Here is a 12,848-nt window from a genome sequence, read left to right as displayed (position 1 = left end):
GTCCAGGCACCAGGGGGGGTCAGAGGGAGACAGCAGCCCTCCCCATTAGACGGGGGCACCCATAAGAGTCGACTGAGTCCGGCGGCACATAGGGTCCTGTTTACCAGCGGCTGTCTCAAGATGACTAGGCCCCAACAGCGGGAAGGAACAAAATGTAGTCCCCCCAGCTCAAGTGGGACTTTCAGACATGTATGAGGGTGCAGTCATCACCCCGCCGCCGCAGTCACAGTCACTCTAGGCAGCACCTCTTCCCCCGCACAGGTAAACCAAATCTATGGTCCCAGTCTCACAAAATCAGACAGGCAAGGGGCCCTTCCCCAGCACCAGCATGGATGAGGCAGAAGGTGTGAGCACCACCTCCAATTCCTCCTCCGACATCAATCTCTTCAGCATATCCCCCAGATCTCTAGGTCACGTTCTGCATTTACATCTGTGCGAACAAGATGCAAACGCCACTTCTCGGCCACACCCCACTCACTTAAATACGCTCTCCAAGGTTCCAGCACAGGAGGTGCAGGACGTGTTCAGTGAATTGCAATACAGCGTTTAGCCAATACAAGACCCAAGAGGTCTACAAGACCCATACCTCATTTCCAACTCTGTTTTCGGGGTCAAAAGAACACCCAATAGACAGTGCATAACAGACGCCTCAACTCGGAGCCCTGTGGCACCACGTAGCACCTCTAACACTCCCGACCAGAAATCCCGTAACTGTAAGCAGTCCCAAGTCATATGTAGGAACATCGCTGATCCCAGCCCACACCGGGGACACATCGAGGGACATGCCGCATTGAAATGAGGAAGTCAATGAGGAGTCGGATAAGTACGGTGCAGATAATTAAATTGTGTGAGCTTAAAGCAGGCATTGCTGGCCACCTTCTGTACCTGAGCAAACACCTTCCTTCATTCGCCATCAGTAAGAGGTGACAACAAGTCCGCTAGCCACGGATTCTGAATCCCGGCCACGTCAACCCCACAATCCGCTTTGTGGGCTTTATAGATACATGAAATCATTTGTCTAAAGGAGCCTGCATCAATTAATAGTTTAACAGTTTGCAACTCTTTTGGCTTGTTTCGGAAGGATACCCGACACTCGCGGGCTGTACAAGAGATATTTGCATACAAGCATCCTTTTTAGAAGGTGTTTACATATGTTTTTACATTTCCATCAGAAAGGGGAAGAGGGTGAGAAATGTGAGGAATCTTCAGGTGGAGAGAGTATCCATCATAAATACTGATACCAAAGGTAACCAACTTTTTCTTCTAATAGATACTCTGCCTGCAGTTCCTCCACTTTGTATAGAATTCCAAGGAACATTCCCTGTATATATGTCTGAAGAAAATTAAATAAGAAAATGTTGTAAAACTGACTTGGCCCTCTGATTGAGAGAGGTCCACTTTGAGCAGGTGACCTGGAGAGGACACAGGGAGCGGTCTAGACGGTTTGCCTACCACACCTTTCTCGGACAGTCCACGGTGATGAGAATACCATGGGCCTGTTACTGCTGAATATTCCTCAGAACCAGAGGACTCAATGGTATGGAGGAAACGCAAAGAGAATTGGAAACCTTCACTTCACTTCAATATATCTTCCAAGGCTTCCCTGCAACTGATGTTGGAAGGCACAGAAGGCTGGGCAATGGGTTAGGTCATGTGCAGCAAACAGATCCACCTGAGGTATGCGCCACATGGCAAAGGTGTCCTGCACCACCTTTGAAGAGAGACGCCACTCGTGGTCAGCAAAATGACACTGACTGAGGCCATCGACTCGGATGCTGAGTGAACCTGCCAGAGGCTTGACCACCAACCACAACCCCTGTTGGTATGCCCTAGGACCAGAGCCTCAACACTTCTGAACATAGACGGTCAGACCCCTGGTTGTCTGTCACAATCTAAACAGGCTGATTGTGAAGAGATGTGACAAAAGCCTTGAGCATCAGCTAGATTGACCAGAGTTCTACGAGATGGATACGCAATCTCTGTTCCTCTGGTGACCAGAGCCTTCTGATCCCACAGAAGGGCACCCCCACCTGAAGGTGGACGTGCCTGTTACCCCCACTCTAGGTGGGAGACGGAAAGACCTCCCAAAAGACAGGTTCTCCTCTGGTCCCCACTAATTTACCAGGAAATCACAATAAAGTCTCCCAGATCTCCCTGAGGTTGCAACCACTGTCTGTGGAGGCACCACTGAAGACCCCTCAAGTGCCAGCATGCATGAGTGAACAGGAGGATGGAAGAAGCGAATAGTCTGAATAGATTCAAGACTGTCCGGACTGGAATAAAAGCTTGCAGATGAAACATCTTAATCATATTCTGAATGTCCCGTATTTTATGTTAAAACAATTTATAAAGTGTGCAAATACCCATAGGTGTCTCGGGGCTATCCCCCCCCCCCCCCGAGGAGTGAAAGCTCATTGTAAATTCATATCCAGTACTGCCTATGTGCACAGGAGACACTGGGAGAGCTGGTTAGGAAGCACCAATGATGCCATAATCCATGGGTATGAGTATAGTATCATAAATGACAATCAGCATTCAGTGAATGCAATGCGGAGTTGACTTCAGAAAAACACAGCTTTCCCACAGTTTCCAATTTGATTTCACGTGGGAGAAGGGAATGGGAAAAGCTCTGGGATTACATTTTGTAGCGGGAGAAGCCTGAACCTACAAAGTCTTCAGCCAAAGATGCAGGTATGAGAAGGTGCGGTCTCCAAGGGTAGGTGTGAAGTTTTGTGCTACTACCTGTTCAACCTTTATGGCGATGTTTCCAATTCATTAAAAAGCCAGCAGATGCAAAGCTTCGGAGAAAGACAAGTGGTTAGTGCTATTAGCATCTTCTTGACCATGTGGTGACTGTTGGTCAGAGTCTGAATCAAAGAGATTGTGTAGAGTGTCTGTGGGCCATAGCTCTTTTTCCCTAGAACTGGCACGGAGCCTCTCTTCGAGACCTCATCCTCTTCACCAAGTGTCAATGTGGTTCGAAGGGGCTTTTGGGGTACCACAGGTGGTGGTGGGGGCACTGTATATGGAGCCGAAAGTTAGAGTTGGAGGTGGTCCAAGGCAGCACTAGCCCTGGAGTTGCTAGCTCTGACAAGGGGCCTGGTAGAGGACCGAATTTACGGGGCACTATGAAAAACCCGTAAAACACTGAAGGCTAGTTTAAGACTTGAGTAGAAAAGCGTTCCACACCGCTCTCCAGAGCATATTGAACATGGACTGGATAAATAAGGCCAAGTTGGTACCCCATGCTGAGAACTCCTGGTACACTGTCTTCAATCTCTGTACTAAAGAATGCCCTGGTGCTTGCACCGGGCCAGGTGGCTCCAACTAAGTCTGATAAGACATCACTAATTTGAATACCAGAGAGGAAAATTGTTGGGGTGAAGTCAGAAGAGGCGACTTACAAGTCCATTTCTATTTTCTAGGAGTAGCAGCGTGCTGCCGATTTTATTCTGGTGTTTTTGTTCTTCTTCCTTGAAAGTAAGAAAAAGGGGAGGAACGAAAAGGTGATCTAGAGCTCCTCCTTTTGGCTCTTGACCATCAATGAGCTCTACTGTCATCTCTGGTGCAGGCCATAACAATCTTGGCCTCGCGTCCCTTTGATGGCCCTGGGGTTTATGTGGAGACAGAAGTCACAGGTTAAGGAGTCGTGTGTTGAACTGAGACACCACAGTCTTCGTGGTGATTTGTGATGGACATTTGCTTGTCACACCTGAGGTATGGTTTGAACCCTCACTTCATTGTTGGGGACATGTCTCTAGCACTGCCCCAAAACAATTTGGAAAGCAAAATCTCTTCACCTTATACTTGAGGAGTGAAATTCCCGACCTGTGTCAAAAGAAGCAGAATAAACAGAACTGATGTCGCCATAACCCCATTTTTGGCGTTGAGTCAGAGTCAGTGTCACCTACGGTGCCGGCAAGATAATTCAAATGTTTCGCGGACCCAGAGTAGTGACTGAGATATTCAAAGGTGAAGAATCGGCAGGCAGAAGTATAATTCAGAAAAGACTTGAGTAAGTGTCTTGTTGCCTTAAGGGGGTCAACAGGTCTACGGAGATAGGAGTGCACAGACCTTTTCCATTTTACTGCATAACAAGCTCTGGTGGTAGGCCTGCACGTCTCCATAAAGGATGGTTATACATTCTGAAGCAGGTTGAGATAGCTGAACCACAAGACTGAGCTGCTTAGGGATCTGAGTGGGACTTGGTTTTGGGTGAGAGGATATGGCCAGTTGGGGAGCGTCTCGTGTGGTACTAGTGATTGGTGGAGGAGGGTGGTGAACAAGGGCTACCTGGCCCAGGTGGATGCCACCAGAATGAGGGTGAAGAGGGATGGAAGAAGTGGGAGAGGCGGAAAAGCGTAGGCAAATATCCCTGACAAGTTTATCCACACCGTTGGTGTGGAAATCTGGAGGCGAAGTGTGTCAATTTTGTGTTTTTAGCAGTGGCGAAGAGGTCTATGTGGGGAAACCCCTCAATGGCGGAAGCACAGGAGGACGACTTGCAGGTGGAGTTCCCACTCATGGGCTTGTTGCTGCATCTTGCTGAACAGTTCTACAAAATTGTTGCCCACCCGATAGGTACTCGATCAGTAGATGCACCCAGTCATGGATAGCCCATCGCCAAATGCCCAAGGCTACAGCAGACAACTGTAGAGAGTGAGTGTTCCCCTGTTTCTGTGAGTAAACCAGTTGTGTTGTCTGTGCGAACAAAGACTATCGTCTGTTAAATGTGAGGTAGGGATGCTTTGAGGGATAGCTGGATGGCACGCAACTCTAGGTAGTGGATACTGAGCCCCTGGTAATGGAGTGGCCACATCCCTTGTATAGTTAAGTCCTGTAAGTGCCCCCCTCCACTCTCCACACCCACCCTCCTCCCACCGGTGAGGGAGGCATCTGTTGTGATGGTCACCTATGGCACAGTGTCTAAAAAGGGGCGACCTTGCAACAGGTTGTTGTCATTCCACCACTGCATTGATAGTGCGGCTCCAGATCAACACTAAATTCTTCCAGTGACCCTGTATAAGAGACCACGCTGCCGCTAGGCACTCCTGTAGGGGGGCGTATGTACAACCTGGCATGTGGAACTATAATACAGGAAACTATCATGCTGAGGAGGTGCAAGACCTTCCTGACTGTTAGCTGACGATCTGGCTGAAAAAGGGGCAACAGCTTGGACCCGGTCAGTCTGGGGAATGCTTTCCTTGTGACAGGGTTAATGAGTATTACCCAAGAAAGGCAGGGATGGAGGTGGGACTTTGTGGTATTGATAGTAAATCCTTGATCGTGTAAGAGGTCTATGGTGACTTGTGTGTGCGCTAAGGACTGTTGTGTTGCACTCTTGATCAGCCAGTTGTCTAAGTGAGGGAAGACATGGATGCCGTTCCTCTTGAGATGACACACACAGCAAGACACTTTATGAACACCATGGGGGCTGTGGTGAATCCAAAGGGCGGCACCTTGAATTGAAAATGTTGACCACTTACCACAATCTGAAGGAACCAGTGATGTGCAGGGTGGATGGAGCTGTGGAAGTAGGCTTCCTTCAAGTCGAGGGTGGTCATGAAGTCGCCCTGCTGAGGTAGTGGAATGACATCCTGGAATGTTACCATGTAGAAGTGTTCGGACAGGGTGTGTGAGGGGTCCGACGTCGAGGATGGGCCTGAGTGACCCGCTCTACTTGGGAATAAGGTAATATAGGGAGTATACCCCTTTGCCGTGGTGTTGAGGTGGCACAGGCTCTATGGCTCCCTAGCTAAGAGGTGCCTGCAGCTCCTCTTGAAGCACGAGTTGATGGACTTGGAGAAGATGCATTTGTGGAGTAGGATGTTTGGTGGTGAGTGTGCTCTACACAATACCCCTAGTCTATATGTTGAGAACCCACTGGTCCGGGATGATTTTCCCTCACTGGAACAGAAACCCATATTGACATCCTGATGTATCCCCCTCTGTAGCAGCGCCGAGAAGGGATATGCTGCTGTATGGGAAAAGTAGTGGATGCCTCAGGGTGGTGTTTTTTGCACCTCCAATGTACGAAGACCAACAAAAGGGAGCCATTGGTGGAGGGGGTTTATAATGGTCTCATGGCTTTTGTGGTATCCGTGCCCTTTTGTTTCCAGCATCTGGTCAACTTGCGGTCCGAAGAAGAGCTCCTCATTAAAGAGCAGGATGGGTAGATGCTGCTGTACTTACGGCATGAAGCCGGAAACATGCAGCCAGGCAGGTCGTCGAAGGACACAAGAATTATTTTTGCGGGTGGCAGTGCCAGCTGCATCAATCGCACATCGATTATTAGTATTCAAGATGATTTTGCCCTGTGCCATAAGCTCTTGCCCCCGTTTTGCTTTCTGGTCTAGGAGATGTTGAAGCAGGTCCTCCACTTCATCCCAGAGTGCCCTATCATATCAGGAAAGAAATCCAAGAGAATTGGTGATATGCCAACGTGTAGCAGACTGAGTACCGACGAGTTCCCGGCCACATCTATAATTTTACTTCTCTTTTTTGAAGGCACAGCATCCCCCATGCCCTAGGTGTTGGCAGGCTTGCGGGAGGTGTGAACTACAAGGGAGTCTGGTTGCAGTTGGCCCCTAATGTTAACAGGGTCAGAAGGGGATGCCTTATATTTTTTTTATACACCCTGGGGGTGATAACTCTAGCCTTTATCACTTCTTTAAATATATCAGGAGTGGGCTTAAGCATTCCTTTAAACATGGGCATGCAATGAACGGAACGCAGGGTGGCAGAAAGCGTCTCCAGCGGGGATATTGTCATCCTATGTCTGCTTATGCATTTCTTCCTTCTGGTAGGTAGCTACCCTTTAGGGGACCTCATACTATGTAGCAGTGTTGTCCAGTGGGGTGGGCTTTGCAGGGAACAAGTATGGGCTGATATTCCCATGGAGATTGGTGTTATAGTCAAACCATTGGGTCATCCTGTATATCTAAAAGGCATCAAAATCGCTTGGGTGCTATGGATGTGTTGAAGCCGTCCATAGCATTAGTGCTTAGGTGCTATGGACGGTTCCAGCAAGTCCGAGTACTTGCAGCAATAAATCTCTCTGGTGCGAACACCAGAGGGATTTAATTATTTTAATTTAATTTCGGGCTGCTGGGATAGAGCATCCACAGCAACCCAAGACATAAAAAAAAAAATTATGACGATCAACGCGCATAGAGTGCTAATGTCATTACAATTGAAAGTCAAATTATCTAATCGGCTCATTTCATTTACACTGCTTCGGTGTTTGGGGACCCATCTCAGGCTCCCGAGCACAGATTCAGACGGGAGAGGTATCATTAGAAAGGCCAAACCCTCCCCTTTCTCTAGTGGATCCCTGTTTGGGGATTGCCACAGGAGAGTTCAAAAGTATTTTTTGTCTCCCCCCACCCCCACAGCAGATTGCCTCCAATCTGCCACTGGGGGCGTAGATAGCCTACTAGGCACCAGAGATTTTAATAGGGGTATAATAATAATCTCTAGCAGTCATTCTGCCCCTGTCGTGGGAAGATTGGAGGTGTTTTTCTCCTAGTCTAGTAGAGAGTGGATTTTGAGGAGGGGGAGCAACCCCCTCCTCTCCCAGGCCAAAACGACTTTCTCAACACCCCCCGTCCTGGGGGCAGAAAGCCCACTAGACAAGGGATTTTAATAGGGGCATAAATGGGTAGGGGCAACCCATCCAGGCAGACCTAGCCCCCACCCCTCAACCCACAACAGATAAAAGGTTTATAACTCAAACATGCCCTGCTGGGGGGCAGAAAGCCCACTAGACACCCATAGTTTTTTCCTTGCTACATAGAAAAGTGGTTGGAGGGTGTTCACAAACTATCTTCCCCAGGGCGAATCAGAAAAACTGTTGTGCCCATTCTGGACTAGGATCAATGTGTAATGCATGGATAAGCTGAAAAACCCTTTTTTATTTTTGGGAATATTTTTCTCCTAGTGTCTAGGGGTCTTTTTGTCCCACAGAGGAAGATTTTGGGTAAACAATCCACACCAAGAGGAATGGGGTGGAACTGCAGATAATGTGCAAGATGAAGGGGGCTCTTTAGGTTAGGCCCAGTATTCGTCTTCCTTGATTACACTTGCAGTTAAGTCGATGATTACCACATGCAGAAACCTCACACCTCTTTGTGCCTCTGTTGTGGGGCTCCAGACGAGAGGCATCCCTGCTGTGAGGGGCATCACTATAGGAACAAAAGGCTTTTTGTGGAGAGCACCCTATATAGAACATTTGAAAGGAGGCCTCATTATCGCACATGACCTAGACTTGATCATACTCACCGAAACCGAAACCTGGTTAACAGACTCCTCCTCACCACTCATTGACATTCTAGTTCCCCCCAACTACCACATCATTAGGCTAGACAGGGTTGGCAAAACAGGGGGTGCATGTATTCACCGTAGCAATCTTGCAGTCAATAGAGTCAGTTCTCCTTTATTGTCCTCTTGTGAACACCTTTGTCTTGATATCATCAGCGAAGCTAACCCTGTTTGCTCCTTACATATTCTCTACCACCCTCCACGAGACAACCTCACCTTTACTGAGCACCTCATGGATCTGATCACAACGAACACTGGACGTCTACATACACAGATTTTCCTTGGGGATTTCAACCTTCATTGGAACGACCACAACGACTCTTTAGTCAATAGCCTCAAAAACCTCATCGACCTAGACCTCACACAAATTTGCAACAGCTCCACCCATGACAAAGGATCTATCTTGGATCTTATCATCTCCAAAGCTGACTCTATCCAACTCGAGTCAATCCAACCCTGCGACTGGTCTGACCACTTCATTATCACTTTCTTCATTATCAAAAAAATTAAGCTTATTCCAGCTCAATCCACCAGACCTAAGATCTGGAAGAGAGATCTGAAGAAACTCAACCCCAACTCACTACCCTCCCTCAATCACAATCTTCTCTTACCTCCCACTGGCGTTGTTGACATGCAGGTCCTTACCGACCACTCGCCTCAATTCGATGTCCTCAATTATCAACGCAGCTGCCCCCCTTCAATTAAAGAATGTTTCTTCAAAAATCTCTAAACCATGGTATGACGGGTTTCTTAATGATGATAGACGAGCGATGAGACAGGCAGAACGTAACTGGAGATCTGTCCCATCAGCTTTGCACCTCATAACACTTAAGGAAAAAAGAAACGCTTACTTCAGGAAAATCAAGCGCTCGAAAACTGCTTTCTTTAGCCTCCAGCTTGATCAAGCCAAAAACCGACCAAAAAACTGTTCGAGTTAATAAAAACTCAATCCAGAGATGTCCCTCAAACTCTCTCAAATACCTCTAATGCACTGCCGTCCTGTGAAGAATTCTCTTCCTTCTTTAACTTAAAGACAGACAACATCAGGAATGACCTCCTTACTGATCTAAATCTCTACTCTAACCCTCACAGTAAAACGCCCATTGAGTTAAAAAACAATGCTTCATGGTCATCCTTTGAAATGTACTCGGAAGAAAATATTGCCAAGATTCTTAGCACACTGAAACCCTCCTATCACCTCACTGACCCTCTACCCGCAAACGCTGTAAAGGACTTTATCCCATTACTTCTCCCCCTTTGGACCAAAATCATTAATAGCTCACTTCAACAAGGATGCATCCCGGATTCCCTCAAAGTTGGACAGGTTTCGCCCATTTTAAAGAAACCCACAGCGGACCCCTCCGAACTTAACACCTATCGCCCAATCACCAATATCCCTACCCTAGCCAAACTATTAGAAAAATGCGTACACCTTCAACTGACTAAACACATTGAGCACTTTCACCTCCTCAAACCATACCAATCAGGCTTCCGAGCAGGCCACAGCACTGAATCTGCCATGACCCACATTATTGATGATGCACTTCAAATACTTGATCAGAATGGCTCCTGCCTCCTCATACTACTCGATCTCTCTTCAGCCTTCGATACGGTCAAACATGAGAATTTACTTGATCTGTTGAATCTCAGAATGGGTATCTCAGGGACAGTTCTCAAATGTTTCACCTCCTTTCTGCACAACAGGACCCAAAAATTCAAAATCAATAACACTATGTCCACCCCAGTTCCTGTAACTTTGGGTGTCCCTCAAGGATCCTCCCTCTCCCCTACTCTGTTTAATCTAGTTATGGAACCACTTACCGCACTACTCCAAGCATCCAATGCTCAATTTCACATGTACGCTGATGACACCCAGCTCTACCTCAAAATACACACCCTCGATGACATCAAAATACTCAACAACGCTTAGGAACACGCAGACCTGGCTAGCAGAGAATCACCTCAAACTTAACGCGCTAAAAACAGAATTCCTCCTAATAGCATCTCCCTCCAAAGTCCCCATCATTCAGCCATGGCTTAATCATCTCACTGCTCTCAACGTTCAACCTACTATTGTGGACTCTGCGAAATCTTTAGGCATAACCCTCGACGGTAATCTCAACATGCATCAGCACATCAGCAATGCAACGAAGGGAGCTAATTTCCACATCAACACATTGCGTAACTTGAAACCTTTCCTTCCTCCCAAGGATTTCAAAACTGCAGTCCAAGCCTTGGTCATCCCAAGAGTGGAATATGGAAGTGCTGCCCTCTGTGGTCTCCCCCTATCAACTATAGCACCATTAAAAGCCTCTATTAATGCTGCAGCCAGACTTATCATAGGTTCGAAAAAAAGATCACACATCACTCCTGATCTAAAAGCTTTAAACTGGCTGCCCTACGAAGCCAGAATACATCTGAAAATCGCCTGTATGACCCACAAAGCTTTACACCACAATTCCCCCAGTTATCTCGCTCAGAAACTGACAATCTCTGGTGGATCAAGAGCGACAAGAAGCGCAGACAATCTTCTTTTGAAACCTAAGAGATTCCACAATAAAAAAAACTATAAACGTTCCTTCTCAGGAATGGCGCCCAGGAAATGGAATGCCCTCCCTCCAGAAATCATACTTATCTCTTCCCCAGCATCCTTCAAAAAAGAAGTAAAAGCTCTCCTCTTAGCCAAATTTCCATGAACTCTGACTATTGTATTCTGATAACTCAATACTTTTCCTCCTGAGACTATTTATATTGTATTTTTGTATGTAATCCAGTAACTCAATACTTTCAGCTTGAGACTACTTATATTGTATTCTGTATGTATATTGATCTCCTTGCATCGTTACCTCCTTACATTGTTTTTCTTTATGTTGTAACCATTTACATCTATTTTCTCAAACGTTTTTGCTTAATCATTAGTCATTTGCATGCTTATTCACAGTATGTCTGTAAAGCACCCTGATATCCGTAAGGATCTTGTTCTCGCTCTATAAAACTTTCAAAATAAAATAAATAAATAAATAAATGATAGCGGATGCACTTTGTAGGAAGCTGGCTTTCTATGTAGTGTACCAAAATGAGGTACACTATGCAGAAAGTCTAGGCGCCCCTAATTGGTTTACAGGGCTTAAATTAATAATCCCAAATGCTTTATTTGTGATATTACTGAAAGCAAGTTAAAGCTAGTCTTAAATGTATATTAATTTTAATCAACAACATGCACTTTAATAGCGCATCTGGCCCTTTTCACATAGAAGACAGCACCATCATCCAATTCGAAACCTCAGTAAAGATTCCATAACTGCCCCAATGAATCTTTCTTCGATGTGTACAAGCCTCACTTTAAGACCCCACAAATATAGACCTTAAATTATTTTGCAAAGAGAACAACTGATACCCTTTTGCAAAGTCAAATGTAATTTTGGCCCCCGATAGTATTTCATTCCAGTTCGAAGGTTGCAGTTCTAACCCCACCCCGGATCTCTTTAGTACACCGATGATCTTACCGGCTTTGAGGCTCTTTAGGAAGCCCTCCTGCTGTGGAAGCACTGACGGATCGTGCTTGATTCGGTCAGGGATCCGGAGCTTTGTGCGCACGGCTGGGATACGCAGGAAGCCCACCTGGGCCAACGAGAACAGGTTGGAGGTCATCCAGTAGGTGAAGATAGCCTGAGCAACCAGGGAGAAAGAGGCTGAGATATCTGTGTGCACATACATCTGAGAATCATCATGGTCTGAAGGAGAGAGGAGGGACAGATGTTTACACACAGGAGGCATGTCACTGTGCCGCATTAACGAGAAGGTGCAGGACGAAAGCATGCACAGGATTTACTGGTGAAATGTAGGGCAAGTATGTAGGGGGAGGCTATGCGTGGGCTTATGTGTAAACGTACTCCCTAACTTCTCATGGTTACGAAATTATTGTAGAAAGTGGGACGTGTGTGCGTGCTTGAGAGAGAGAGAGAATGTGTTACCCTCAAGCCTGGTCACTTTCTGACCCCAATAACCCTGTCTAGCCTCAATCCTTTCCTTGGGTTGCATGCAATTCGATTGATAAATGGACCCTAGAGGAAAAGCAATGCACTGCGCATACGTGGCTTAGTGTTATCTTAATACTTGTTTGGGCCTGGGATAAACATAGATTGGGATCCCTATTCGTAACAACTTTGAATTGTATTGCCCATTTTCTCCTAATTCAACCCTGTACGAAGGAAGCAACATAGAATAATTGACAAAGATCGAGTGAAAGAAAGATCACGTTACCAGGGGGGCATTTGGAAGGTTGCAGTTCCGGACAATTACACACTTTGCTCATGCCTTTCAGTGTCTCTGGTGTGGCTGAGAAGCTATAAAATAGATCCTCAACACACATGAATACTATATTTCATATGGCCAAGGGGTGACTGTAGGGCCACACTATCAACTGGCCTTTTCCAAGTACTGCACTATGAGCATCCTGAGGCAGTTTATGTTTGTCTCTCTCTCAAGAGCTGTCCCTCTGAAGAAAGAGTTCCTGGCAGTCATGACAA

The 12,848-nt window shown here is 46.5% G+C and overlaps 1 protein-coding gene across 1 annotated transcript in view; it reads right to left on the bottom strand.

Moving 5' to 3' along the window:
- The window catches only part of OXA1L (OXA1L mitochondrial inner membrane insertase), a 204,240-nt gene that overhangs the window by 13,615 nt on the left and 177,777 nt on the right, over positions 1–12,848 (bottom strand). Inside the window, exon 8 of the mRNA XM_078644872.1 lies at positions 11,826–11,988. Within this exon, the coding sequence (XP_078500998.1) occupies positions 11,826–11,988 (163 nt within the window). The remainder of the gene's footprint in view (positions 1–11,825; positions 11,989–12,848) is intronic.

This window comes from Lissotriton helveticus, chromosome 5_1 (assembly GCF_964261635.1).
Source record: "Lissotriton helveticus chromosome 5_1, aLisHel1.1, whole genome shotgun sequence".
NCBI lineage: Eukaryota > Metazoa > Chordata > Amphibia > Caudata > Salamandridae > Lissotriton > Lissotriton helveticus.
Note: the sequence above shows the minus strand (reverse complement) of the source record. Positions and strands in the feature narration are given on the sequence as shown.